The 22947-nt window shown below is 42.5% G+C and overlaps 1 protein-coding gene across 1 annotated transcript in view; it reads right to left on the bottom strand.

Moving 5' to 3' along the window:
- Nucleotides 1-22566, bottom strand: part of SORBS1 (sorbin and SH3 domain containing 1) — a gene marked incomplete at both ends in the record, with an annotated part of 72139 nt that extends 49573 nt beyond the window's left edge. The window contains 7 exons of the mRNA XM_079536349.1: nt 324-692; nt 4390-4505; nt 6260-6379; nt 10020-10115; nt 12268-12333; nt 13997-14052; nt 22535-22566. Of these exons, the coding sequence (XP_079392475.1) occupies nt 324-692; nt 4390-4505; nt 6260-6379; nt 10020-10115; nt 12268-12333; nt 13997-14052; nt 22535-22566 (855 nt within the window). The remainder of the gene's footprint in view (nt 1-323; nt 693-4389; nt 4506-6259; nt 6380-10019; nt 10116-12267; nt 12334-13996; nt 14053-22534) is intronic.
- Nucleotides 22567-22947: the final 381 nt, after the last annotated feature.

The raw sequence follows: 22947 nt of genomic DNA, 5'->3' as shown, positions 1-22947 counted from the left end.
GTTAGTTGCAGCTATTCTGTTTACACAGAATTAATTATTAGCAAAGCCTGGTGAAGGCTCCTAAAATGTGTAGCACCTAGCAGAATGGATACAGAAGTAGACAGTCAAATGTTGCACAAGAGAACTCAATAAAAAGTCCAAAGCTGCACAGGGCAAGCAATATGCATGCACTAGCATAGGATGTAAACAAGGTTTCAGTTGTCATGCTGCTAGCAGGGAGTGAGTCATCACTCCTCTCAAGTTTAGTATGCCAAGAAGAAAGTAATTTTAATCTGGGAATACAAATTTAGGACAAGAGTGAGAAGGGTACTTGGCAAGCTTACTGTACGTGAGATGACTCCAGTGATTTCAGGCTTCAAGCTCCTGTGCAAAGCCCCCGTAACCGGAGGTACAAGTGAAGGTGGTGTTGAGAAGAATGGAAGTTTCGGGTAAACAGAGGGTGATGTGCCAGACGCAGAGGGTGCTTGGTTATGGTGGGAACCCCTCTGGAGATGTGGGGGAATGAAATCATCTAGAGTCGGAAAAGTCAAGGGTGTGCCAGGAGGAAGAGTCTCAGGGAATACGGAGCCTTGCCCAAAAGGAACCAGAGGCGGTGGAGGAGTGCTGGAGCTGCCTTCTTGTTGTCTGTCTGGATTAATCTGGACAAGGGGGACTACTATAACCCCAGGCTGAGTTGTGGTGGCAGTGACATCCTGTAGGAAACAAGGTGTTGTTATGCAAAGGGGAAGATCGGAACTTTAGTCTAACGCAGCCACATAGTGTCATGCAAGGATGCACCCCAAATAGTACAAAGCCCCAAAAGACTTTCCTTCGCTAGAGAAATATTTTTCTTCAGTCTTTCAGCAATGGCCTCTGTAAGCACACACAACTTTTTACCAAAAAAAAAAAAAAAAAAAAAAAAAAGAATAAAATAGCATCTTCCATCCCCTCACCACCCCTCTCTCCTGTCATTTGCAGAGAGGCTTAATCAAACCACAAAACAGTGCTGCACTCACCCATTACTTGAGAAGCACTAACCAGCACGTAACAGAGTTTGCTTCTTTTATACCTCCCTAAAATAGCAAGATCTTAGCCGGTCCAACCCAGCCCCCTACAAACAACATGCACACACAAACACACAGATCAACGTTGGGGAGACATGAGGTGTTAAACATCATGGAGTAGAAGACCACAAAGGCTCAGGTGGTGTAGAAATTAGGAAGGATGGAGACAAAGCATTAAGGAAATATTATAATGAATTAAAGAACCATTCAAATGGCTGAAAGAAAACAAGGTTACGTAGAAAACATGTACCATGCTGCGTCCCACTGCCTTGTACGGCGGCTGCCGCTGCTGGGTAAGATAAGGCTCTTTTCTCATTCTGTCCTCTGTGGCAGCTGTGCTCTGGGGCTCTAGCACTCTGTCCCTCAAAGCTTGCGGAGGTGATGACTGTGTCCAAGAGGGCTGGCCCGCATCAGAACTAACTGCGTCTTTATTGAGGACAATGTAAAAGTACGGCCTGGGAGGAATAGGAGGAGGAGGAGGAGCAGGAAGAGCTTTTCCCGTTGCAGAGAAAACAATATCGGTGGCTGGTGCCTGAGTGACCTCAGCTCCCAAACTGGTGCTGGCTGATGGGTCATGTGTGATGCCAGTGGAATTTTCAGACGTGGCTGAGCAAGTGTTGTTAGATAAACAAGCTACATATAGTTTGCTGACCTTTTTATCCGCCTTCGTCTCATGACTGGAATTCATTCCAGCCTTACTACTGGGATCTGCCCTGTCAGGGTTGCGTTGTAAGGATGATGCATTTGATGAGGAGCTACTTTCCAAGAGTGGCTGCCCAACATGCACCATATCTCTGGGACCTGAAGAAGGAAAATGCCCTGCTGGCAAGCCTTGCTTCCCGCTGGGGACTGCCCCATAGGGGGTGGGTGATGAGAAGTAAGACCGTGCGCTGGCATTTAGTGATGCACGCTGAGCAGAAGGCTTGGGTGCATTCAGGTACACACAATCCATGATGGGCACTGGCAGCAGGTTGGTTGCTTTAGTGTCAGTGCGAGGACGCCATGCAAAGCTTTCCTCCTTGGGGAGAGGAGGACGGGGAGGAGGAAGGGCCTGCCCAGGCAGAGTCAAGAAGCAAGAGAGGGAGAGAGGAAGCATTACAAAATGAAAGGAAAAAGGAGGGAAAAATAAATTGGAAGAATGAATTTGGTCATTAGATTTGGGTTAAGCAGGTTTTAATACAGCAAGAACAAAAAGTAAATACAGTATCTGGAAGGCCAGTATAGAACTCACTCACATTGTCTCACAGAGTCTCTCCCAGCACTCCTCACTGCAGCACACAAACATTACCCAGCTCTAAGTCCCTGCCTACACATTTCCATATTAAGATTTAATATCCTGCCTAACTAAACCCAGGCATATGTCAGTGTAACCAAATACTTCCCAGCACAGGGTTCATCTGAATTGCAAAGCCAAATTCAGAGCTCTAGGCCACCTCCACTGCACATAAAGTGCACTGCCAAAAGATGAACATGAAGAAGTTTTGCCAGTGCTAATGAAAACAGATGTGACTACAATAGGTTGCAGTTGACCAAGTAAGAAGTCAGCATTTATTGCTACTGAAAAGCTGGTCCTTGAATTTTTTTCATGATTTTTTCAGTCCTAAAAATGCTTTTGACAAAATCAGAATAATTGAAGTTTCCTGAGGAATTGAGTTAATAAGATTTTGCCTTCAAAATTAAGATCGCTACAGACAAGTTTTCTTTCCAGTGAATTTTAAAGGAGTGGGAGAGCTGGAAACAAAAATAAGCCGCAGACAGCATTACTGGTTTTGGTACTTTGCAACTAATTGCAGCTCCAATTCCAATCACAGTCAATTTCTGCTGAAAGTCAGATTGTTTTGAAGAAAAATAACTGCAGTGGAGAGATTTTGCTTTTTACTTGGTTGCCAGTTGCCAAAAATGATAAGCTGCTGAAAAGAATAAAACACCAGCCTACCGAACAGCAGCTCCCTGCATTCTTGCTAATTAACCCTCTGGAAACTATAGCAGTATGTTTCATACATATATACCACTGATGTATCTTTATGGGCAAAGAGTGGCTAAATCACTTCTGAAATAGTCAAAATCAGAATGAATATTCCCTAACAGCTCACAACAATCAAACATGAAAAAGTACCACCCGTAAAATACATCCACACATGACAGGTTGGAGTCAGCACCTATTCTTGTTAGATGGATACATATCTAAACTATTTTCATAAAATTACAGCTACTCCTGTCCTTGTGCTGCTCCTCTTTCACCTTCATCCCCAATGAGGGAAGATTGCAGAAGTGCATTGGAAAGTGCTTCTTCTGAAGGGCTTCTGGTTTTGGAACAGGATCATCCTCTTTTGGTTCCTTATAGAAAGTAGTTTTAATGCAAAGAAGTCAGCTCCACAGAACTTTCCTGTATTAGGCTCACTTTATCACTGTATTGCTATACGGTGAAAAATGAGAAAATTATGAGAAAATACAAATTATCTACTCACAATTGCCTTTTCTCATTTTGTTCATTTCACCTTAGTTTGGACAGTAGCCCTGGCTACTTCTATAAGGAGTACTACATGCCTAAGTCTTCTCTCTGTTCATCAATAAGATCAGCAAGTGACTACAGGACCAACTGGAAATGTCAGGCAGAAAATAGGTCTCTCCTTTAGGATGCTGCTCCTTCCCAAGTCTTCATCTGAGCTGTGCCATCTTCCACTTAAAAATTTTAGGAACAGCGTCTGCTCTGTGGCATTACTACAGGTTGCTGATGATAGGAGCAGTCACCCCGACAGGGGACAGGGTTTTCAGGGGCTCTCCATTTCACATAAGAACACATTATCTAACAAAGGGCTTACTTATGAGCATTCAGACCACCTCTGTGCAGACCAGTCACTCAAAAGGATGAAGTTACACCTTCTTTTAATTGATTCATTTCACAATTTATCCCAATGTACAAATATAATCTTTCCCTTGACAGCCTTAAAAGGCTTGTATCAGTTACAGTATTAAAACTAATAGGCATTTCCCCAGTAAAGTCAGGCCCATCCTAAACAACTTATTTCAGCCTGCTCAACCTCTAGAAAATACACCAACACAGAAGACAAACTAACAGATGGCTACTTCACCTTTTTGTTGCAAGCAAATAGCATTGTTGTCCTTCTTCGTCCACCAAGGAAACACTGTGGTCCCTCTGAACCCAAAAGCTCCACAGCATTCTGCTGACATCAGTGTTGTTCCCATTTCACAGGAAGGAAAAGCTGATGCACAGTAACTTACCCAAGTCTGCAGCAAAATCTGGAGTTCAACCCGGGACTTCTGCCCATGAATCCAGTGCTTGAACCCAGAAGATCACCCTGAGAGTCGCAGAAGAAAGGCTTACCTGTGGCTTGCTGTCCGAGGAAAGGTTCGGACGCACACTCCTATAACCCTTGGCAGCCAGAGAAGATGGTTGGGCATCCCCGTTGGCATCAGTGTTGGGTGATGATCTCCAATCATCTAGAAGGGAAAGAAGAAAGGTAATTCAGATGACAGAGGATTCCCTCCAGCTACAGAATTAGTGAAGGGAAGGGATTTTTCTTCCTCCAGACAAAAAGAAATACTTCCAAGAAAGCCGTAGAAGTAACAACGTAAGTAGTCAATGTTTGTACCTGTTTCTGTGTTTTCTGGCTCCAGACCTAAGCATTTCACAGAAAAGAGGGACAGAAGGGATGGGAGTAGAGGGCAGGCATAAAGGAAAAGGAAGGGAAAAAATAAAAATAAACTATTACATTTACAGACAACATGTACCTATTGGAGTAAAGAGTTGAGTTACTTCACTTCAAACATAAAATGCTCTCTGACTGGGCTGCCTAATTACCATAGAGACCAGCCCCAAACACGATGCCCTCCTCCTTTCTGACCTTTGTAAACACAAGGCAATTCATTCAGAGCAACGAAGAAACAATTGTTCATTGACATTCTTATTTCAGAGGCAAAAAGGCAGCCCAGCTAGCTACTTTCTAAAGCTGCAGCTTCATGTCCGAACACCATACACTACTGGGAACACAGGGACTCCATATTCAGCTCTGATAAAGCTGATGAAGACATTTCTACCCTTGTCACTGCTACTACATATGATTAACTGGGACAGAGGACTGTCAACAAACAGATCAGGTTTGGCACACTAAGTTCATGCACGTGAAAGGAATTTAAAAACAAAACAATGTCACTTTACAATCAAGTCCCTGCATATAGATACATTGGTTTCATCATCTCTTTACCCACCTTCCACTGGGCTCCTCCCCACTACCTCTCCCCTGCTAGTCATTTTGCTTTTAGATGCAAAAAGCTCTTCCAGCTCCAAAGTACATTTCATACAGTGATTGAGAGAATAAGCAAAGGAAGTATTAACAACCTCATTTCCATAGTAATGGGCTCACTGCCATTCAGGCTGCTGGAAATTTATGAAGCCATCAGCAGTGAGAGGCAATGATGGGGGGCAGGTACATGAAAAGAGGGAAGGTCAAGGGTAAAGCAGAAAGGGAGGAGAAGATGGAGCAGAAAGTGACACATTGGGGCTGGAATTAATGGAATCATCCTTCTTATAACAATACATCCAGAAATGATGTGTACTTTGCTTTCAGGAGCAAGTTTGACCCCCCATTCCCCTTAACAGCATCTTGCCTGTGGGAGTTCATCCTCTCTGCCAGACCCATTACACTGGCCAGGTTTATTATGCTTTGCCTGTCTCCTACAATTAAGTAATTACACTTCTGCTATTGAATGATGGCAAAGCTCTGTGGCGACAGTGTATGTCTGGGATGCCACTCCTGCTCCCTTGACAACCCAAGTGAATGCTGTGGTAGCAAGCAGCACTGTCGAGCCTTTTTCTGGTTCATCTTGGCTGGGATAAAAGTCTGCCAGAAAAGACAAAACAAAACAACCAACCAATCACCACAATAACAACTAGATGAGAATTCTTGGTGCTGCTGGTAGCAAAAGGGAGCTGTAAACAAATTTAAGTCGATGAGAGAGCTGTCATGCACTGGAAGAGAATAGGAGTCCATTTCTCCCCTTGGAGATGTAGAACTGGTCTGGCTTTTAAAAAGAGATTTCCAGCAGCTATAGGACCTCAGGCTTTAAATTTTAGTTTAAAAATCAAATAACAACAAAAAACACAGCCCAAGATCCTGAACTGACCTCACAGTGTAGTAACACAATGTTACTACAAGGCAACATTTTCCAGATAACTTTGCAGCCACTTCACTTACTTTCAGGTTTCTCAGCATCCTGAGGACATGGCGAAGAGATTTTCTGATTCTCTTCAGAGGTTGAAGATACCCAGAGGGTCACAGCTCCTTTTCCACTGCAGACTTTAGTGGGATCTGTTTCTACAGGAAATGTACATGCACAGAAAAGACACATTGAATGAGATGATACAAAGCTATTAGGAACCATCAGAGCTCTGTGGAGTAACTTTAGCATGGCTGTCTCTGAGTGAATCGATCTAGTAATGTTTATGTTGATGAAGATTAGCTCTGGATTTAAAGCATTGAGAATTCAAAGCAGTTTTGTATTCAAGTAACTGATGAATGTAGAAACAAGTTCCGTGCCAATGTAATAGAGCTAAGAAAGCAGGAAAAAAGGATGATTGGTTGAACCAAATTTCATGGGTCCATTTGCTTCATTTGGCCTGCTCTGCGTGTAAATATTGTATCAGCAGGACAGCATTACACCTGTGTCTCTTCTGTTGGATATCCCAGTGGTATACAGCAGCATGATTTGTGTGCTTAAAAATGCCTTTTGTGCAGGCAAAAAAAAGGTCTTATGTTTACTGGAGCACAAAACCTTGTAACTGTGAATATGATCTGCCTCCTTGCCAGGTTCCCCCATTCCATGATGGTGTTGTATCTTTTCAATGTAGGAACCCAAATGTCATAAAGTATAAAGAAATTTAACAGATGACTCTGCGAGCCAAACACCAGGTCACATCAGCTTCCTTGCTAAGGCTCATTCAGGACAACTTCTGTCCAGGTTTACCCTTGTGCACTTCAGTCTGTGGATTTGGGTTCTTTCCTCCTGTCCCCTTATTCAGCAATTACAAAACAGAACTTCAAGGCCATCTTCCTGCCCTTATTTAAAATCTTTCCGGAGAGTTGTTTCCTCTAAGATATACGTAGAAACAATATGCCTAAAGAGACTCTTACTTATCCAACCTACTTCCACAGGAAAACATATCACCTCCCTTTCTTACGCACTACCTATTACTGCCCTGCAGCTGCTATCAGCCTTTTCACTTTGACCTACCTCAGGAGAAGTGCTAGTCCTTCCACGACAATGCACAGGGAGCCTGAAGGGGATCTGAGGATGTGCAATGTTGCACAAGCGACAACATGATTATTTTTTATATTTACAGATAAGGATCAAGTTCCCTCTGTACCAAAGGGATGGAGCTCCTCTTTGAGACCTGTTATCATAGTGACAGTTACGCCTCCAGACTGAAAGGAAGGGGTAGAAGCTGCTGCTCACTGCCCAGATAACAGCTTGTGTTTGTGCAGATCAGCATCCACTGCCTAATTCCAGTAAGACACCATTCATTACATCCACACCCAGACAGTGCCTACAGAACACGAAAATGCCTCAGCCAAGGTTGCAAAACACTGCCACAACATAACGAAGCATCAAGAGTGGCAGATGGATAAGAGCAGTAAGCAGAAAGACTCACTGCATGTCAAGCATTTGGTTCATACTGGAAACCCTCAATGCTGAATCTCCATGGTTCACACTTTCACTTGGGCTTACAAAACTTTAAGACATTCCCAAAAAAGATTGTTTCAGGTAGCACATCCACACGTATCAAATGCTGCTTAAACTTAAATGTACTAACTTCACAATCACATCACACAACAGATCATGCCTTAGAGTCACCCATGCGGCTGCTGAAATAGAAGCTGATTTCTCTGACTGAGAAGCATTTGGTATGTCTGTATGATAGTCCTTCCTGTCCTAGAGGTTGCTTCAATGCCGCTGATTAAGTAAAGACAGAATTGATGGAAAAAAACATCTGACTCCCTATGTATTCCAATTCCAACTCTTCTCCAATACTAAGGGTGGATCTGCTACCTGAAGCTACTCTTTGTGAGAAAGCCCTAAAGCACTTGATGCAGAGTAGGGTTAGATTATCTTGTCCAGGGCTATTACTGGCTGCCACTTACATCCACACAACACAACACGCAGCCTCAGGACTCTACAGATTCATGTGCAAACCAACAAAGTTTACATTTTGAGACTCCAGTTTCAAGAGTACTGTAACTATGAAGCATAGACATCTTGTTGGGAGTTATCAGGACCGAGTGAAGGGTTGCCATTCTTCTACACTCACAAAAACATCTAGAGCTCACAGCAGAAATGCTTCTATTATACAAGAGGAGGAAGGTCCTGGAACTGTTCATCGCTCTCCATGGACTGTTGGAGTCCAACATCCAGATTAAAAGTAGTTTTTCGAGACAAATCTTATGCTAAGTCTTAGGCTAAGGTTCAAGAGACATTAAAGTCCTTCACAGAGGCCAGATCTTAGTAACATTTTTGAAGCTTAGGAAAAGCATATCAGCATCTTCATGAATGAAGGCTCTAGAGATTGCAATACGGCTGGTTCCTTTTTACTCCACAACCTTTTCTTGCTCCCAGGCTATCGCAAAGTGGGCAAGTGGAGAAAACTTCAGCACTTTCTGCTAACGTTCTCCTTACTAAACACTTCTGTTCATTCTTTTCCCTCCTCTCCCTTCCAGTTAACATTTCAATTCTTGGTCATTAAGCAGATGAGCAAGTGAAAAAGTCTTTCCTAATCATTTTGGCAAAAATAAACAGTGCACCTGGAATAGAGTGAGAGCATGCAGCCTGGAAGTATAAGGCCCAGAATTAACAGAGATGGCTCTAAATGCTGCAATACAGCAAAGCAGACACCTTGCATTGCACACTGACATAACTCACTTCTGAATTAGGGATACATGAAATAATAAGAGGAAAAAAACTGTAAGTGCTCTGTGCCTGACTGCTCGTGTGCTCCATTTTAGACGCGCAGGTTTGGGTGGCAGAACCCTTAATGATACAGGAAAGTCTTGGGACTGACACCTCTGCAGAGATGTACGCCAAGAAACAGAGAACTTTCCTTACCAAAGCAGTTTATTTTCATACAACTTATTCCAAACATAAGCCAAATCAAAACAGTAGAACTCACTGAAAAAATGTTTTGAACTCAATAAAATCAGAACACTTAGAAAAGGGTTGAAAATAAAACTGACAATGACAAATGCCCTCACAAATTTAGTCAAAAGAGAGAAAACAAAGATCCAAATTTCTCATTAGAGGGATCCAGCAGATTGGTACCAAACACAATGTCATAAGTTCCTTACTTAGTGCCCGTGTGTGACAGATTAGAAGAGACGAGCAGTATCAGCTAGCCTGGTACGACTGCCCAAATCCAGCAAAGAACAAAAATAATCTTGTAATTCTAGCAGGAAAACATGTTAGTGGGAGAGGGTAACAGAGAGCCTGACATCCTTATTTATCTACATAAAGTTTCTCTAGTGTCAGCATATGTACTGAATAACAAAACCATCCCATGGATGCTGAACTATGCTTGAACCTGTAAAATAGCACCTCTGATGTCTATTTACTTTCATAAAGACTAAAGATACGCAGGAAGCATTCTCTGGTTCATCAGGAGTTTGGTTCAAAATGAGGCTGTAATAACAGCAACATTCATAACCAAGCACTAGAAGAGCTTGCAATGATTCCAGATTCAAGCAGACACAATTATGTCTGCAGAGAAACAGCATAATTGAGAACAGTGCACTGTGCCATCAGGACCTAACTTTATTACTTACTGATGAAATCTACGGCTCTGGAAACAGTGAGAATGATGAAGCTGAAAGCCAGCCAAAGCACGTGGGTGAAGCAGAGAGAAAAAAAGAGAGAAAGAGGGAGAATGATGGCAACTAATGCACAGCAGGGGGAGTAAGAAAAAGATACCTGTAGGCAGCACTAGGTGAGGAGAACTTTTCACTTTCTTCACAGGGATTATTGTAACGGCAGAAATAGAGCGTGTGTATAAAGGGACGTCAACAGCTGCAAACACAAAAGTGTAAATGGCACATCCAAAAGGGAAGAACAGAGTTTGGAATCATGCCACTAAATTTTCTAATGTACTCAGAGACACAATAGCAGGAAATTTCAAACACAAAAGCAGTCCAGAGAGCAGTGATGCAACCACTAAAAATATCCCTGCGCTTGTCCTAATCCAGGATACGTCTGCTTTACAGCACGCACAGAACTGCTTACTGAGTCAACTAACTGCTGACCACCACTATGCTGCAGGGATAACAAACCTGGAAGCATTAGTTTTTACAAGCCATAATTTTTTTTTTAGTGTGACCATTCAGATGCGATACACTACATGCAAAAATAAAAATGTTAAGTCAATTTTACAGTGGCTCAGTTAAAGTGAAAAAACAGGCAGAGGTTCAGAGAGAAACACCAAAAACTACCCATACTACAGGAATTCTGGATTTCAGGGCACATTTTATAAGTTCAGCAACAAGACAGTACAGAAATATTAAACACTCCTGAAAAGCAGTTCCACACTGAAGTGTAGCATCAAATATCTGGTCCAGAAAAATAAGACACCTATCAAAGCAGTAAATTAAAGATTTCTCCTGCACACCATTACTTAGCATAGTACTTACAGTATACATATAAAATGTAATGTTTCGTATAATTATATGTATATACATACATATACATATATATACATATACATACATATACATATAAATGTAATAAAATTACATATTAAAATAATGTAGGGAAATCATAGGTAGCACAGTGCAAAATTCTACCAGTGGTTACAAAACTCTCCAAAACTGTTGCTACTTCCTTTCCATTTCTTTATTGCTGCTAATGGGGAACTCTATTACAGATGAAAATAAAAAAGGTGAAACTACATATAGGTGATACTCAATAGGATCTGCCAAGATTAACACCACGCAGTCAAAGTTCCACTAGAGTAATGACACAGTAATAACACAACATAGTGAGTTGTGCTGTTGATTTCTGCAGAGCCAAGATTTTTTCCTTTAGAATCTATTAGATTTCTGCATGGAAATATTAGCCAGAAAGTGGCAGGTGTCCTCTACACTCCACCTCCTTCAGGCCTGAAAAATCAGGAGTAAGAGGAACCACATCCCTAACACTTCTCACACCACCTCTGAGCACTGGGTGAGAGTGAGAGAGGTACTGACCTCAGAGCACCGTGCACATCACGTGGTGGCAGATCCTTTTGGCCCCTGGCAGAACCGGGAAGCAAAGACTTCCATCTGGCAAAGGGCTCTCAAGCAAGAGGCTAGAGGAAGAGCTCAACAAATTTTTTCAAACCACAGATAGCTGTTGATTTTTTGGATTTCATTGAATGGATTGAAAGCCATTTGCCTTAGAGCAAACCAAATCAAACTCTGTTCTCCACGCATCTCCCTGAGCATCCTGAATTCAACAGATCTCTCAACTCCAAAGAGTCTGCGGTTTAGGAAACAACTCTAAGGCTGTTCTGCTTTGCAACCGACTGAATTCAGCCACCCACAATGCAGTCAAAATACTAACCACTATAAAAAGGCATCAAAAGAAAAGAAAGGAAATGAACCCTGCAGACAACCAACCCATACAAGCACATACTTTCACCCTGCCAAAATACACACATCACTATATAATACTGAATGCTATTTAATGCTTCAAATCTGTTGATGTTAACACGAAGGCTGGTTTGTTCAGATAAATTGGGGCTTAAAACCCTGGTTGCTAATGACACATTTCTTTATTACATAATCAGTTCCAGCTCTTTAATTCTGGCTCAGAACTTCACCTCTCACTGAAGTTAACAGGGTTCACACACAGGCATCCAAAAGTCCATGCTGCTTAAACACATCAAGATACTGATACACAGGTGCTCGCAAGTACTAGAAGTAGTGTACTGCTTTCTTCAAAACAGCACAAAAAATATGCAAAAATGCAAATCCAGCCTGCCACCTTTTGTTGCTTAAAAGACAAAGAGCGCTTGTTCAGCTAAAAAATGCTGCTGCTGGCATGCCGCAGCACAAGGCCTTTCTTGTATCAGTCGCCAGGCAAACTAAATTTGGAAACACTGCTGTGGTGCCCAGGGAAACCAACCACATTACTCAGCTGACACACAGAGGGAGCTGCAGAGATGGCTCTGAAGCTCTCAACCCACCTTTTTCTTGTCCATTGCTGCTCAGCCCATTGACAACAGTTTTTGCAACATCAACTTCTTCACGTTCTGCAAGAAAACCAAGAAGCAGATTACTTTACAAGTATTTGCAACTGAATTTCACATCTGAATATGAGGGCGTGCTATGGGTCTGAGCTACTTGATTCTGGAGAACAGAAGTATTCCTACCATCTCTAGAAATGTTGCTTGGAGACATAAATCTCCCTTGGATGACACCTAGGTCTCTCTTTGTCCTTTGTGGATTGCAGCCACTTTAAAAGCAGGGACTGTATAGATGGCACTCAGCTCAATGCTGTTTTCATTTTTGGAGGAACATGAATACCCTAGTTTGGGAAAAATAAATGCTCTTTGCTACCATGTTAGCCAGATGTGAGTACAAACTCAAAGATAAGAGAGCTGGCCCACACTCCCTGATTTTTCAGCTATGTGCTGTGTTGGCATGAATCAAATTGAGTTTTGTGAGTTTAAAGAAACAAGACAGCACTGGAAAGGATCTCCAATGGTCATCTGAAGCCATGTTCCTGACCCACAATGGGGACATACGTATCTATCTTTGTAATTACTGACATATGCTTGCCTAACTGGTTCTTACAGTATCACCCTAGAGCAGTTTATCACAGTGCTTTAAAACATTGAAGTTTTTGCAACTTTTAAGTCAAATTCCCAGCTCATGCTTCTGGTTATTCTTCTGGTATTTCTCTGTACGATCTCCAAATGGTTCTGTTTTTTCTCAACATGCGGTGCTAAAAACTGGACACAATACTCCAGCTGAGACATGATAAAGTGCTAAAATCAAGTGGGGATGTTATTCCATGGGTCGTACATATGGTACTTTAGCATGGTATCTACTTTAATTTTTTCAGTCTTGCCTTATTACCCAGACAAACCCAACACTTGTTCTTTCCCCAACTATCTCCATTTCCTTTACCCTCACTTTTCTTTGAAGAGCTAATTTTTCCTATCCAGATGTCAAACTTTGCACTCACCTCCGTTAAAACAGATCTAAGTCTTTCAGAACTCATTCCAGACTACAACAAGCTAAAGTTACCAACTTTGGCTGAAGATGTCAGAGCTTTATAGACCAATTTGAAAGAACAGAAGTCTAGCCAGGACACTACTACAAAGTCATTCCACTCTTTCTCCAAAAGTTAGCATCCCTGAGCCTTTTCTCAGAGGGCTGGAGCAACTGTGAAGAGGAGATAAGGGAGTTGGGGTCATTCAGTCTGGAGAAGAGATGGCTCCAGAGAGATCTTATAACACTTAAGGGGAGCCAAGAGGAAATCTATGGAAGGACACCTTATCAGGAAGTATAGCGATAGGACAGGGAATAATGATTTTAAACTGGAAGGGGGTAGGTTTAGACTAGGTATTATAAAGAAATTCTTCCCTATGAGGGTGGTGAGGTGCTGGACCAGGTTGCCCAGAGAAACTGTGATGTTCAGTCTCTGGAGGTGTTCAAGGCCAGGTTGGATAGGGCTTTGAGCAACCTAGTGTAGTGGGAGGTACCCCTGCCAATGGCAGGGGTATTCGAGGGATTTTTAGGTCCCTTCCAACCCAAACCATTCTGCAATGCCAGGGCTTTGCCTGAGAATCAGGATGTAAAAGAGTCAGGAAAAAAAAAAAAAAAAGTAATTGGATCAAAAACTATTAGGAATAAGTCCAGCAATAGAAAGGTAGGTTAATGAGGACAAGCAGAAAATAACAGACTTACCAGAGCTCATTGTGGCAGAAGGAATTGCCTTTTTCACTTCTGGATTTTGTTTATCTCTGTTTAAAATGAAAGGTAGAGTGGTTATTTTGTTTAAAATCTGCTTAGACAGCAGCGTATCTAATGCTGAACAATCATCACAAAAATCAAGGTAAGAACTGCAAGAATTTTCTCAAGAAACTGAGTTTCAAAATCAAGATGTATTTATGTCAGCAGTTACCATTTTTGTTGGTAATTATCAGAAATTAAATTTTCACATAATATACATACAACTTTCCAACCTAAGGATCATACCAAATAAAGCATGAGAGTTTCTATACAGCACACTACAAATCTGGATAAGCTTCTAATATATGAAAAGCCCATCATCTTTGATTAAAAAAAAGAAAAAAATCTTAGTGAGACCATCCATTTTTAAGCTAAAACTCTCAAGCTTAGATCACTGCCATATTTCAAGGTTATCTGCTACTCCTACTAACACCAGCCTCCCTGGTGGAAGATGTTAGAATGAAGAATAAGTATTTGTAGAAATGTTTATTAACTTCTGCACCAACCATTTCCAGTCCTGTTCCTGGTATCATCAGGAACAGGCTGCAACAGGTGAAACTTCAAATTAGAAGCTTTAATGCTCCTGGGATCAAAGGCAATGAAGTTACCAATCCGCGATAAAAAAATCTCCAATTGTGAACAGAGATGAAAAAAATAAATTTTCACAGTCATGAGAAACTATGTAGGACAACTGCAGTGCCTATTCCTGGTCAAGACTTGGTACTACAAACAGTTTTCGATGTCACTGCAGATGTTGGTCTGAAAAGAAAAAGAGCAGCATTTCTACAAAACAGTCTATGTTTGCCAGGACTTCTTAACTCTCCCGAGGTCTAGGTTGATAAAACTCCTTAATTTCACGTCTCATTCTCCCTCCCACTTCCCCCCCAAAAATTAGCATAGAGCATGAGTGATTCCAGCTAATTAAATGCTTTTCAGGGCACAAATAGGAGTAAGTATCACAAATTGTGCAATTGTGCATAAACAAACACCTTAATCTGAAGGAATACAACCCCTTCCCTTACTTCCAGGCTGCTTGGAGAAACAAGGTGGCAGAGGAGACATTTTTTGTTTTCTTGTTTTCCTGTTATAAGAAGCAGAGGCAGTAGTGGGACCATCTAAGAGGTGGAAATTGTCTTCAGGGAATTCAGTTTGCCTCCTTGCCTGAAGCATCCCCATTCTCAAGCAGCATTCATTCCATACCGATCAGAATATAATGAGCACATTTGATAGACAGTCAAAAGGAAAGTAAAGAAAATTAAGCTGGCAAATAAAATAATGGATTCACCTGTAAAACTAGCTGATATCTGGGCTTTCAGGCATGTCACACCAGCAACAGCTGCCAACACTTAGTTATTTTATTCATTAAAATGCCCACAAAAGGTACTTCATTATGGGCCGGAGAAGGCTCGGCAGGGCACAGCCTAACTCCAAACTGATCCCAGAAAAGGAGCAGCAGGCACAAAATAAAGCAACTCAACAAAAGCCGAACACAACCAAAAGGCCTGTCAACACAGCACCCGCTTTTTGTTCCTACTATTTCGTATTAGAAGCAAGGGCCCTGAAATAGTAATGGTTGACACAGCCTGAGAATTTGGCCAAATGTATTTATTAATGATGATCTTTCTGATCTCTGTAAGCTTCAATTACAGAAAGTAATTACCTTAGTTGAGGTAAAGGATAAATAAATGAGCTAAAATTACAGATTATCAAGGCAAAGGAAGAAGCAATATCACATTCGTCTAGCTATGGAAAACTATTATCAGTTAAACTTACTGGAAAAATACAAGTTCCTTCATAGAGCTGGGAGAAAACCACTGCAATTAAGTCTCAATTCAGCTTTAGAAATAAAAACATTGTGAAACTGAGGGAGGCTGCTAGTACCCAGAAGTACTAGCACAACACTGGCCCTCTCCTTGGGATATGTACAGGTCAATAGGACGTTTCCTCTACACTGAGTATCCCCAAAAGATTGCACGTCTTCCTCTGCTATTTAAGATTTTTAAAAGGCCCAACAAACTCCAGCATGCTATCCTTCTGTCAGGATACACTAAGCTCACACACCTGGCAAAGGCCAGGTTCTCAGCAATATGGTGGTAGAGCACATTTCTCAGTAGCAGTATCTGAGCAAGTACTTCTCTGACCCCGTGCCTTACTCATTTTGAAGCGTCTCCTCTCCACTTAGAATGTGACATCACAACTGCCAGGAAACTGATTTCAATGGTTTCTTTTGTATTTGAGAGTCATGACACTGCTTACAGAATAAAGCACTTGCTTCACCGTGCTAAGAAAGGCATTCAGCAAAGAACTCACACACAAAAAAAGCTCAATTATTTGGCCTTAAAAGAACAAATTACTTTTCCACAAGAAGCGATTTGAGATCAGAAACTCAGTTGTAATTAAAGGAATAAGTTTCCTAAATTAAATGAAGGTGGTGTACAAACTCATTAGAACTAGATCTAGAAAAACGACTACACCCATATACTCACACTTAGTTGCAATTACAGAATCCAATTAAAACAACAGCCATTCAGCGTTCATTAACCATGAAACTAACCAGTATTATTCAAGCACTCATGAACACACACTTAATATAGGTTCCCATAAAAAGAATGGGTTTGGAGTGCTGAGGGTTAACATATGCAATCTAGAGCACTTCAACTACTGTAACTCTGGAGGTTCCATTTTGAAGTTGATTTAGGTCATTTGAGGGTCTGTGTGCAGACTCACTGCAGCCTGGTACAAAAACAATCTGCTGCTTAGATTGAGAAAATTACAGAGTATGTTTGAAGTTGAGAATGTGCCTCGGTGCCTTTTGCATCCTGTTTCCCATAGGCTTCACCTAAACCATTCACTGAAGTCCTGTTACGCTTGTATTTTGTGTAGTCTAAGGCTGTTCTCAGGGCCAGATTCTGTTTAGTCCAACAGCACACCTGGCCTGGTGCCCCCTACATTGCCCTCTGTAACATTTGGGAAGATATGTGCTATAACGCAGCACACTGTCTGTGTTTGGGAGAGCATCCTCAGGCAGAGCAGCCCTGCCAGATTGGTTGGACAGGCTGCACATGGGCAGCAGAGACAGGTGGATCTGGGAACATCTGCTGCTCTCAGTTCCTCCTTCCTGTAGAAATGATCACACAGACCCCACAGACATGTGCAGAACGCACAGTCATACTTCAGGACTGAATCTTTTGAAGGAAATCAAAGGTTGGATCCCTTGTGCCAGTCTTAGAAACTGAAAAACAGTACCACCAAATCAGGCAAAACAAAAACCGATCTCCCACACAAAACCACCACAGTGTCTCCTAGGTCCCTGCTGTAAGGAGTAGACCACTGTCTCCTTGCCAGGACTGAATTTATGCCTTTCCTGAAATATGACAGACATAGCAACAAAGCTGCAGACATTCAAAACACAATGAAAGGTGATGAATTCCTAAGGGCATAAGCCAGCAGTTGTAATGCTGAAGATGCCAACGTCTGTACGTAACGTCCAGCAGCTCCTTGCCAGCTCTGTACCTCTAGACGGGTGTTCAGCACTCCTTCCTCCCTCTCACCCCCAGCACATCTCTCCCAGGGCCGCAGCTCCTTCCCTACTTGGTGTGGAAACGGAGCACAGTGGATTTAGAGCCCTATTTAGGAGGAATGCAGATAAGTAGTGACTACTGCTGCACAGCATGTCTCTGGATTATCTCACATGCTCTAAACATTCAAGTGCTCCCCCTGCAACGGTCGGGGTAACAAACAGCTCATTAATTGTCCCGAGTAAGGACGCACGCTCTGCAGTCACCGGTATCTCTGCCGGGAGTCGTGGGTGGTGGTTATTTTTGGTGATCTAATGTACGTGTGGGGAAAAGTCATTTCCTCTGGTTTCTTCTCTTGCTGTTACTGATAGCCCCGATGACTTACTTAGAATTTAAGAGCTGTTGCTAATGATAAGCATTCAAAACTCATCAGGCAGGCCTTAAATTCATTACTCAGATTCCCCGCTTTAGCTCCTCAGTTCTGAGCTTTCACATTTGCAAAAGTGTTTGTTCACACACAAGAGCGTTGAGTGTTTTGTAGCATGCAAATGAAAAATCAAAGTCTTGTTTATATAATAGTCTAGCTATTAAGGCTTTTAGAAGAAAATTGGAGATTTTTAGATTTAAGAGATGATGAGCATTCACAAATGCTGTTTTTCACTTGATCAGCCCTTGAACATTACTCTGGCACCCACTTGTTTAGCCCTTGGCTCAGCCCCTCTCTCAATGCCACCAGTGTTCCTGCCCCAGATGCTCCACTCAGCCAGCAGGGCCACCACCATGTGATCCCAGTGATCCCAGAGCTGGACAGGGGGCAAAGGGCTGCACTGCCGCCAACGTCTGCTACTAAGAGGTTCCTCTGCTTAAAGCAAGCCACTGGAGAACACAGCTGTACTTCTCATGCTGTACCACATAAAAGGGAGCAAGAGAAAGTAACTTGGGAATATAAGAGGCACAGCTCTGGGTTAATCCAGTCAATCAGCTCTCTTTTCCAAGTATCATTACTCTCTTATCCTGAAATACTGACGGAAATATGTTGCCTGTCAGTTTTATTTTAAGGGTTAAAGAATGTCCTGTTATTCCATCAGAAGACATGATGCTCCTAAGAATAAATGTCAGGAAAGGACTGTGAACCATCATAGAATGGCCTGGATTGAAAAGGACCATAATGATCATCTAGTTTCAGACCTCCTGCCATGGGCAGGGTTGCCAACCACCAGACCAGGCTGCCCAGAGCCACATCCAGCCTGGAGTCCTACCAGCTCCAAGCAGCCTCCTCCCCGCACACACTTCAGCAAAGGTTCAGACAGCACTGAGCAATGAGGGCTCAGCTAAATTCAACAAATGACAGCGCTGCACACAAGCTGGAATAGCATGTCCTTTTAAATAATTGAGCTTACAGCTGTTGGAACAAACAAACATAGTACACTGCATATACAGTACTGTTGTCTTTTTTATTTTTTAAATATGGTGCATGTTTGCTTCCTTTCTAATGAGCTTACCTGGGGTATGTGTGCCAGTCTGGGTATAATTTAACAGTAACATGCCAGCCCATCAAACAAGAAATGTAAACCAGGAGATGTGACTTTAAGAGCTCAGAGATGCCTTCAGAATGAAGTTATCCTTCAGTCACCAACTTCAGAGCAAACAACTCTTACCAGCAACCTGAGTTAACTCAGTTCAAGGTCACCACTTTCGAACACGGCCAAGAAGGATCTGTGGGGTCATCAAGCTTACTCCCATGCTATTGCAGGCAGCTGTGTCATACAATCCTGGGCAGGAACTCTTCAAGTCCCAGCTTGAAACCCCTAAGGTTTCTTGCCTCTACAGCTCCTCCTTGAAGCCAACTCCTTCCTTCTTATGAGTAGAACATTGTTTCTGACTTGCAACTTGCATTGTTTCTAACCTAAATTTAACTGGTGAACAGCTAGCACCAAACTGTTTTGTACCACCAACATCATTTTTCTGTTTACATAGGCACCATTCATTTTCAGAAAGCAATCACAACTCTGAGTGTGGAAAGGACCTGTTTGCAAACCTGTAAACAAACGTTTCCAAAGCCATTGGTCTACGTGCTGTCATCCATCTCTGAAATCCAGCAAGCAAACAGCATATCTTTAAGGCTGGACATACAAAGCTTTAACTCTGGTCAGCGTCACAGAACCAGAGAGCAAAGCCTGAAGGTGAGATGCCCAAGAGCTGAAAAGCAAGGTTCAAAAGGCAAAGCAGCTTCTCTGGCCTGTTCTAACACTGGCCTGTCTTTGAGAAACAATTCCATGGTCAGTGGAACTTCAGAAAATGATTTGATGTCCACAGGGATCTCCCATGCAAAGAAATAGACTGGAATACTGTCATCAGCCACTGAGCTCTCGTGATGATGACTCAGACATGTAGGGTTGCTGGAGGTGTCTCCTGCTCAAGCCATCAGCACCCTGCTCTGCCACAGGCACAGGGCTGGGAAAGCTGTTGCTTGGCACAGGGCAGGAAGGAAAGTGACTACACATGTGGTGGCTCCCTGCTTCCCACGGGATGAGTTAACTACTCTTATCAGTAACTTTCCAGTCAAAAAATAGATAATAGATTTTAAATGCACTGTAACTGGGCTTTGACTTCCTCCTGAGTCCGCTGTGACTGCCTTCTGTTTTTGTATTTGATGGCTGAGATCATGGTGACATTGGCTGTGCCCCATGTATCAAGTGTCTGCTAGAGAAACAATTGCCTTTGTGCGACACCTATACACCCAAGCAGCTCACGTTGTAAAGGTTCAGAAACTTCTAGAGTTTTTGAATAAAATCCTATATTCAGTCGCAGCACCTGAGAGCATTACAGGGGGGAGGTGACAATTTATTCTCAGCTTTATCTGCAATACGTATGCTAACACCTCACAGACAGAAGCACTCTACAGACAAGTGGCAGTGCAGCCCATGCAAGGCAATTCCCAGAGCACAGCTCTCAGATTGTAGCTCTAAAGGAAAGCAGTAAACAATTTAGCAGTCCACCACCACCTGGGACAATTCAGGATGCTTAACTGAGACTTACATAAGAATTCAAGCAGGACTCACACAACTCCTGAAATTGCCATTTACTTACAGTGAATAAGGGGCAATGAATTCAACACTGTCAAATTTACCTTTCTGCAGGTTTACCTTTTTGGGGCCAAACAGTAGCAATCTCACCTAGCCTAGAGCATGCTGGTTTTATACTTCAACTGGAACAAGCAGAAGATTCATTTAGTTCAAGCTGTTTTGGGACTATCTGTACCATCCGCGCAGCTGGGGTGCTCCATGTGTTGCACTCAGCTGCATATACCTCTGACACTTGTGTCTGCAGAAGAATTGATGTAAATTAACAGACCCAAATTCCAGAAGCCCTAATTACATATAACAATGGATCCGTTCAGCTGACAGGACAGAGGGACACGCACAAACACTACAATGCATTTAATACAGTGAATGGCATTCTGTAAATACAATCAATTAGATCATCTAAACAACATCCAGCAGCTTCTCTTGCATGATTTTGTAAAGCACAGACTATAAAGGCTGCCTTCACTGCTGTCATACGCTCTCAAATAGCAAAGCAGTAAATAAGTGGAAGTTTTATTAAGTAGAAATACCAATTAGCAATTGACTAGTGTCACAAAGTTCAGATTCCAAATAACCTAATTTTTGTGAAATATTTGTAGAGGAAAGATTCTTGTGCACCTCTAACACTATAAATAAATACCTTTATACTACAGATCACCTTCTACCATCTCAGACACATCCTGAAACTCCTAGCTTTGCAAGGCAGAGGAGTTGCTCTGGTATTGAATCATCACTCTGGCAACTGTATCAGACAGCTGTTAATCATGACCTCTGTTAGCACCGTTTCAACCTCCTCACAAACACTCAGTAAGCAACATTTGGCATTAGAGATGGAAGATTCAAGCCTCTGCTCTATGTATTGTCTGAAATTAACTAAGCCAGAACAGGGTAAACAAGGCGTGTATGTCAGTCTTTGAGTGTTTTATGATGCCTTCAGAATAATCTAAGCCATTTCGAAAGTTGTTCTCATTATAAACACAACTGCAATGATCTCCAGGAGATCACAGAACAAGGTAAATCTAGCCCGTGTATGAAGGAAGTAAGCCATACCCCTTCTTCCAACACACCTCTGACAAGGCTGAGGATGTATGGGGAAGTTGGACAGGATTGTTCTCCTTAGCCTTTGGCATTACTCTAAAGAAACTTCCCTGGAACCAATTCATCTGCCTGAATACAGGCACAAAAAGGCCCCTGCAAAACCCAGAAGGCTGGCTCCCGTAATACGTCCTGGCCAGACAGCAAAGCCACACCTGCCAGGAATTCAGGCTAAAGTCCTGGCCGCTCACCTTGCTGCCTCTAAAGCTACTTACATGCTGGAATGAAGAACACAGCAATTGCTCCTCTGCTTGGTACTGAAAACATTCTAAGAAAACTGAACTTCTGGGTTAACAATGGTTTGACATTTGAAACATCTCCAGAAATTGCAGAATGCCAAATTTCAGAAACCAAATCTCATCTTCGCTTCCCTCTGACTCCTCAAGAATCAAGTGACATATTGCTGAGAACTCCACGTCCACTCTCCTCACTTTCATTTTAGCAATAGATTTGGACTCAGCTCTCAGGAATAAGTCTCAACCACTCCTTCACATAAAGTTAGTCAGAAGAATGATGCAGTAATTTGGGTACAGATGCTAGGACCTGCTCAGTTCCCTTATCCAGGACACAAGCTCACAAAATGACTATTTCCTCTCTTTTCAAGCAGCAACTGGAAATACCCACCGATGTGAATCAAACAGTTTCAAAGTCAGTGAGTGTAGCCCAGCAGACCTACCCACTCACTGCACATTAGCAGGTGCCAGTGCCATGTGAACTGATCTCCCAGGGCTTTATAACAGCTCCAGGAAGGCTAGCTTTGACTAAGTAGGAAAAAAACACAGCAGTGTTCTTACCTTGATTCAGACTTTTCAGTTAATGGTGCCATTTTCTTAGCCCCTTAATTTCATCCCATATGAGCGTAAGAGTTAAGGAAGCCTTTCACTGTGTTGCCCAGTCACTTGGCTGCTGAAGTGTACCAAAAAAATTGTGGAAACCTTTCTCTCTCTCCCTGGCACCCTTAAATACTTTGCTCCTCCTCCTCCTGTGCTTTTATTAGCCAGCGGGTTCTTAGTCACACCATGCTGTCACTAGGCTTGCTCATCATCAACCACCCCCACCCAGCCTGCTTGTCACTCGCCTGCCACTGTCATCAGGCCAGATGCTGGCTCTTCCTGCAGCTCAGGAGCTGAAGAGAGGGAAAGTTGGGAGATGACTCTGTGGTAGCAGGGAGATGAGACGCACTACAGAAGGGAAGCAACAAGCAAGC

This window comes from Tetrao urogallus (assembly GCF_951394365.1).
Source record: "Tetrao urogallus genome assembly, chromosome: 5".
Classification (NCBI taxonomy): Eukaryota; Metazoa; Chordata; class Aves; order Galliformes; family Phasianidae; genus Tetrao; species Tetrao urogallus.
This window is presented reverse-complemented; position numbering and strand designations above follow the sequence as displayed.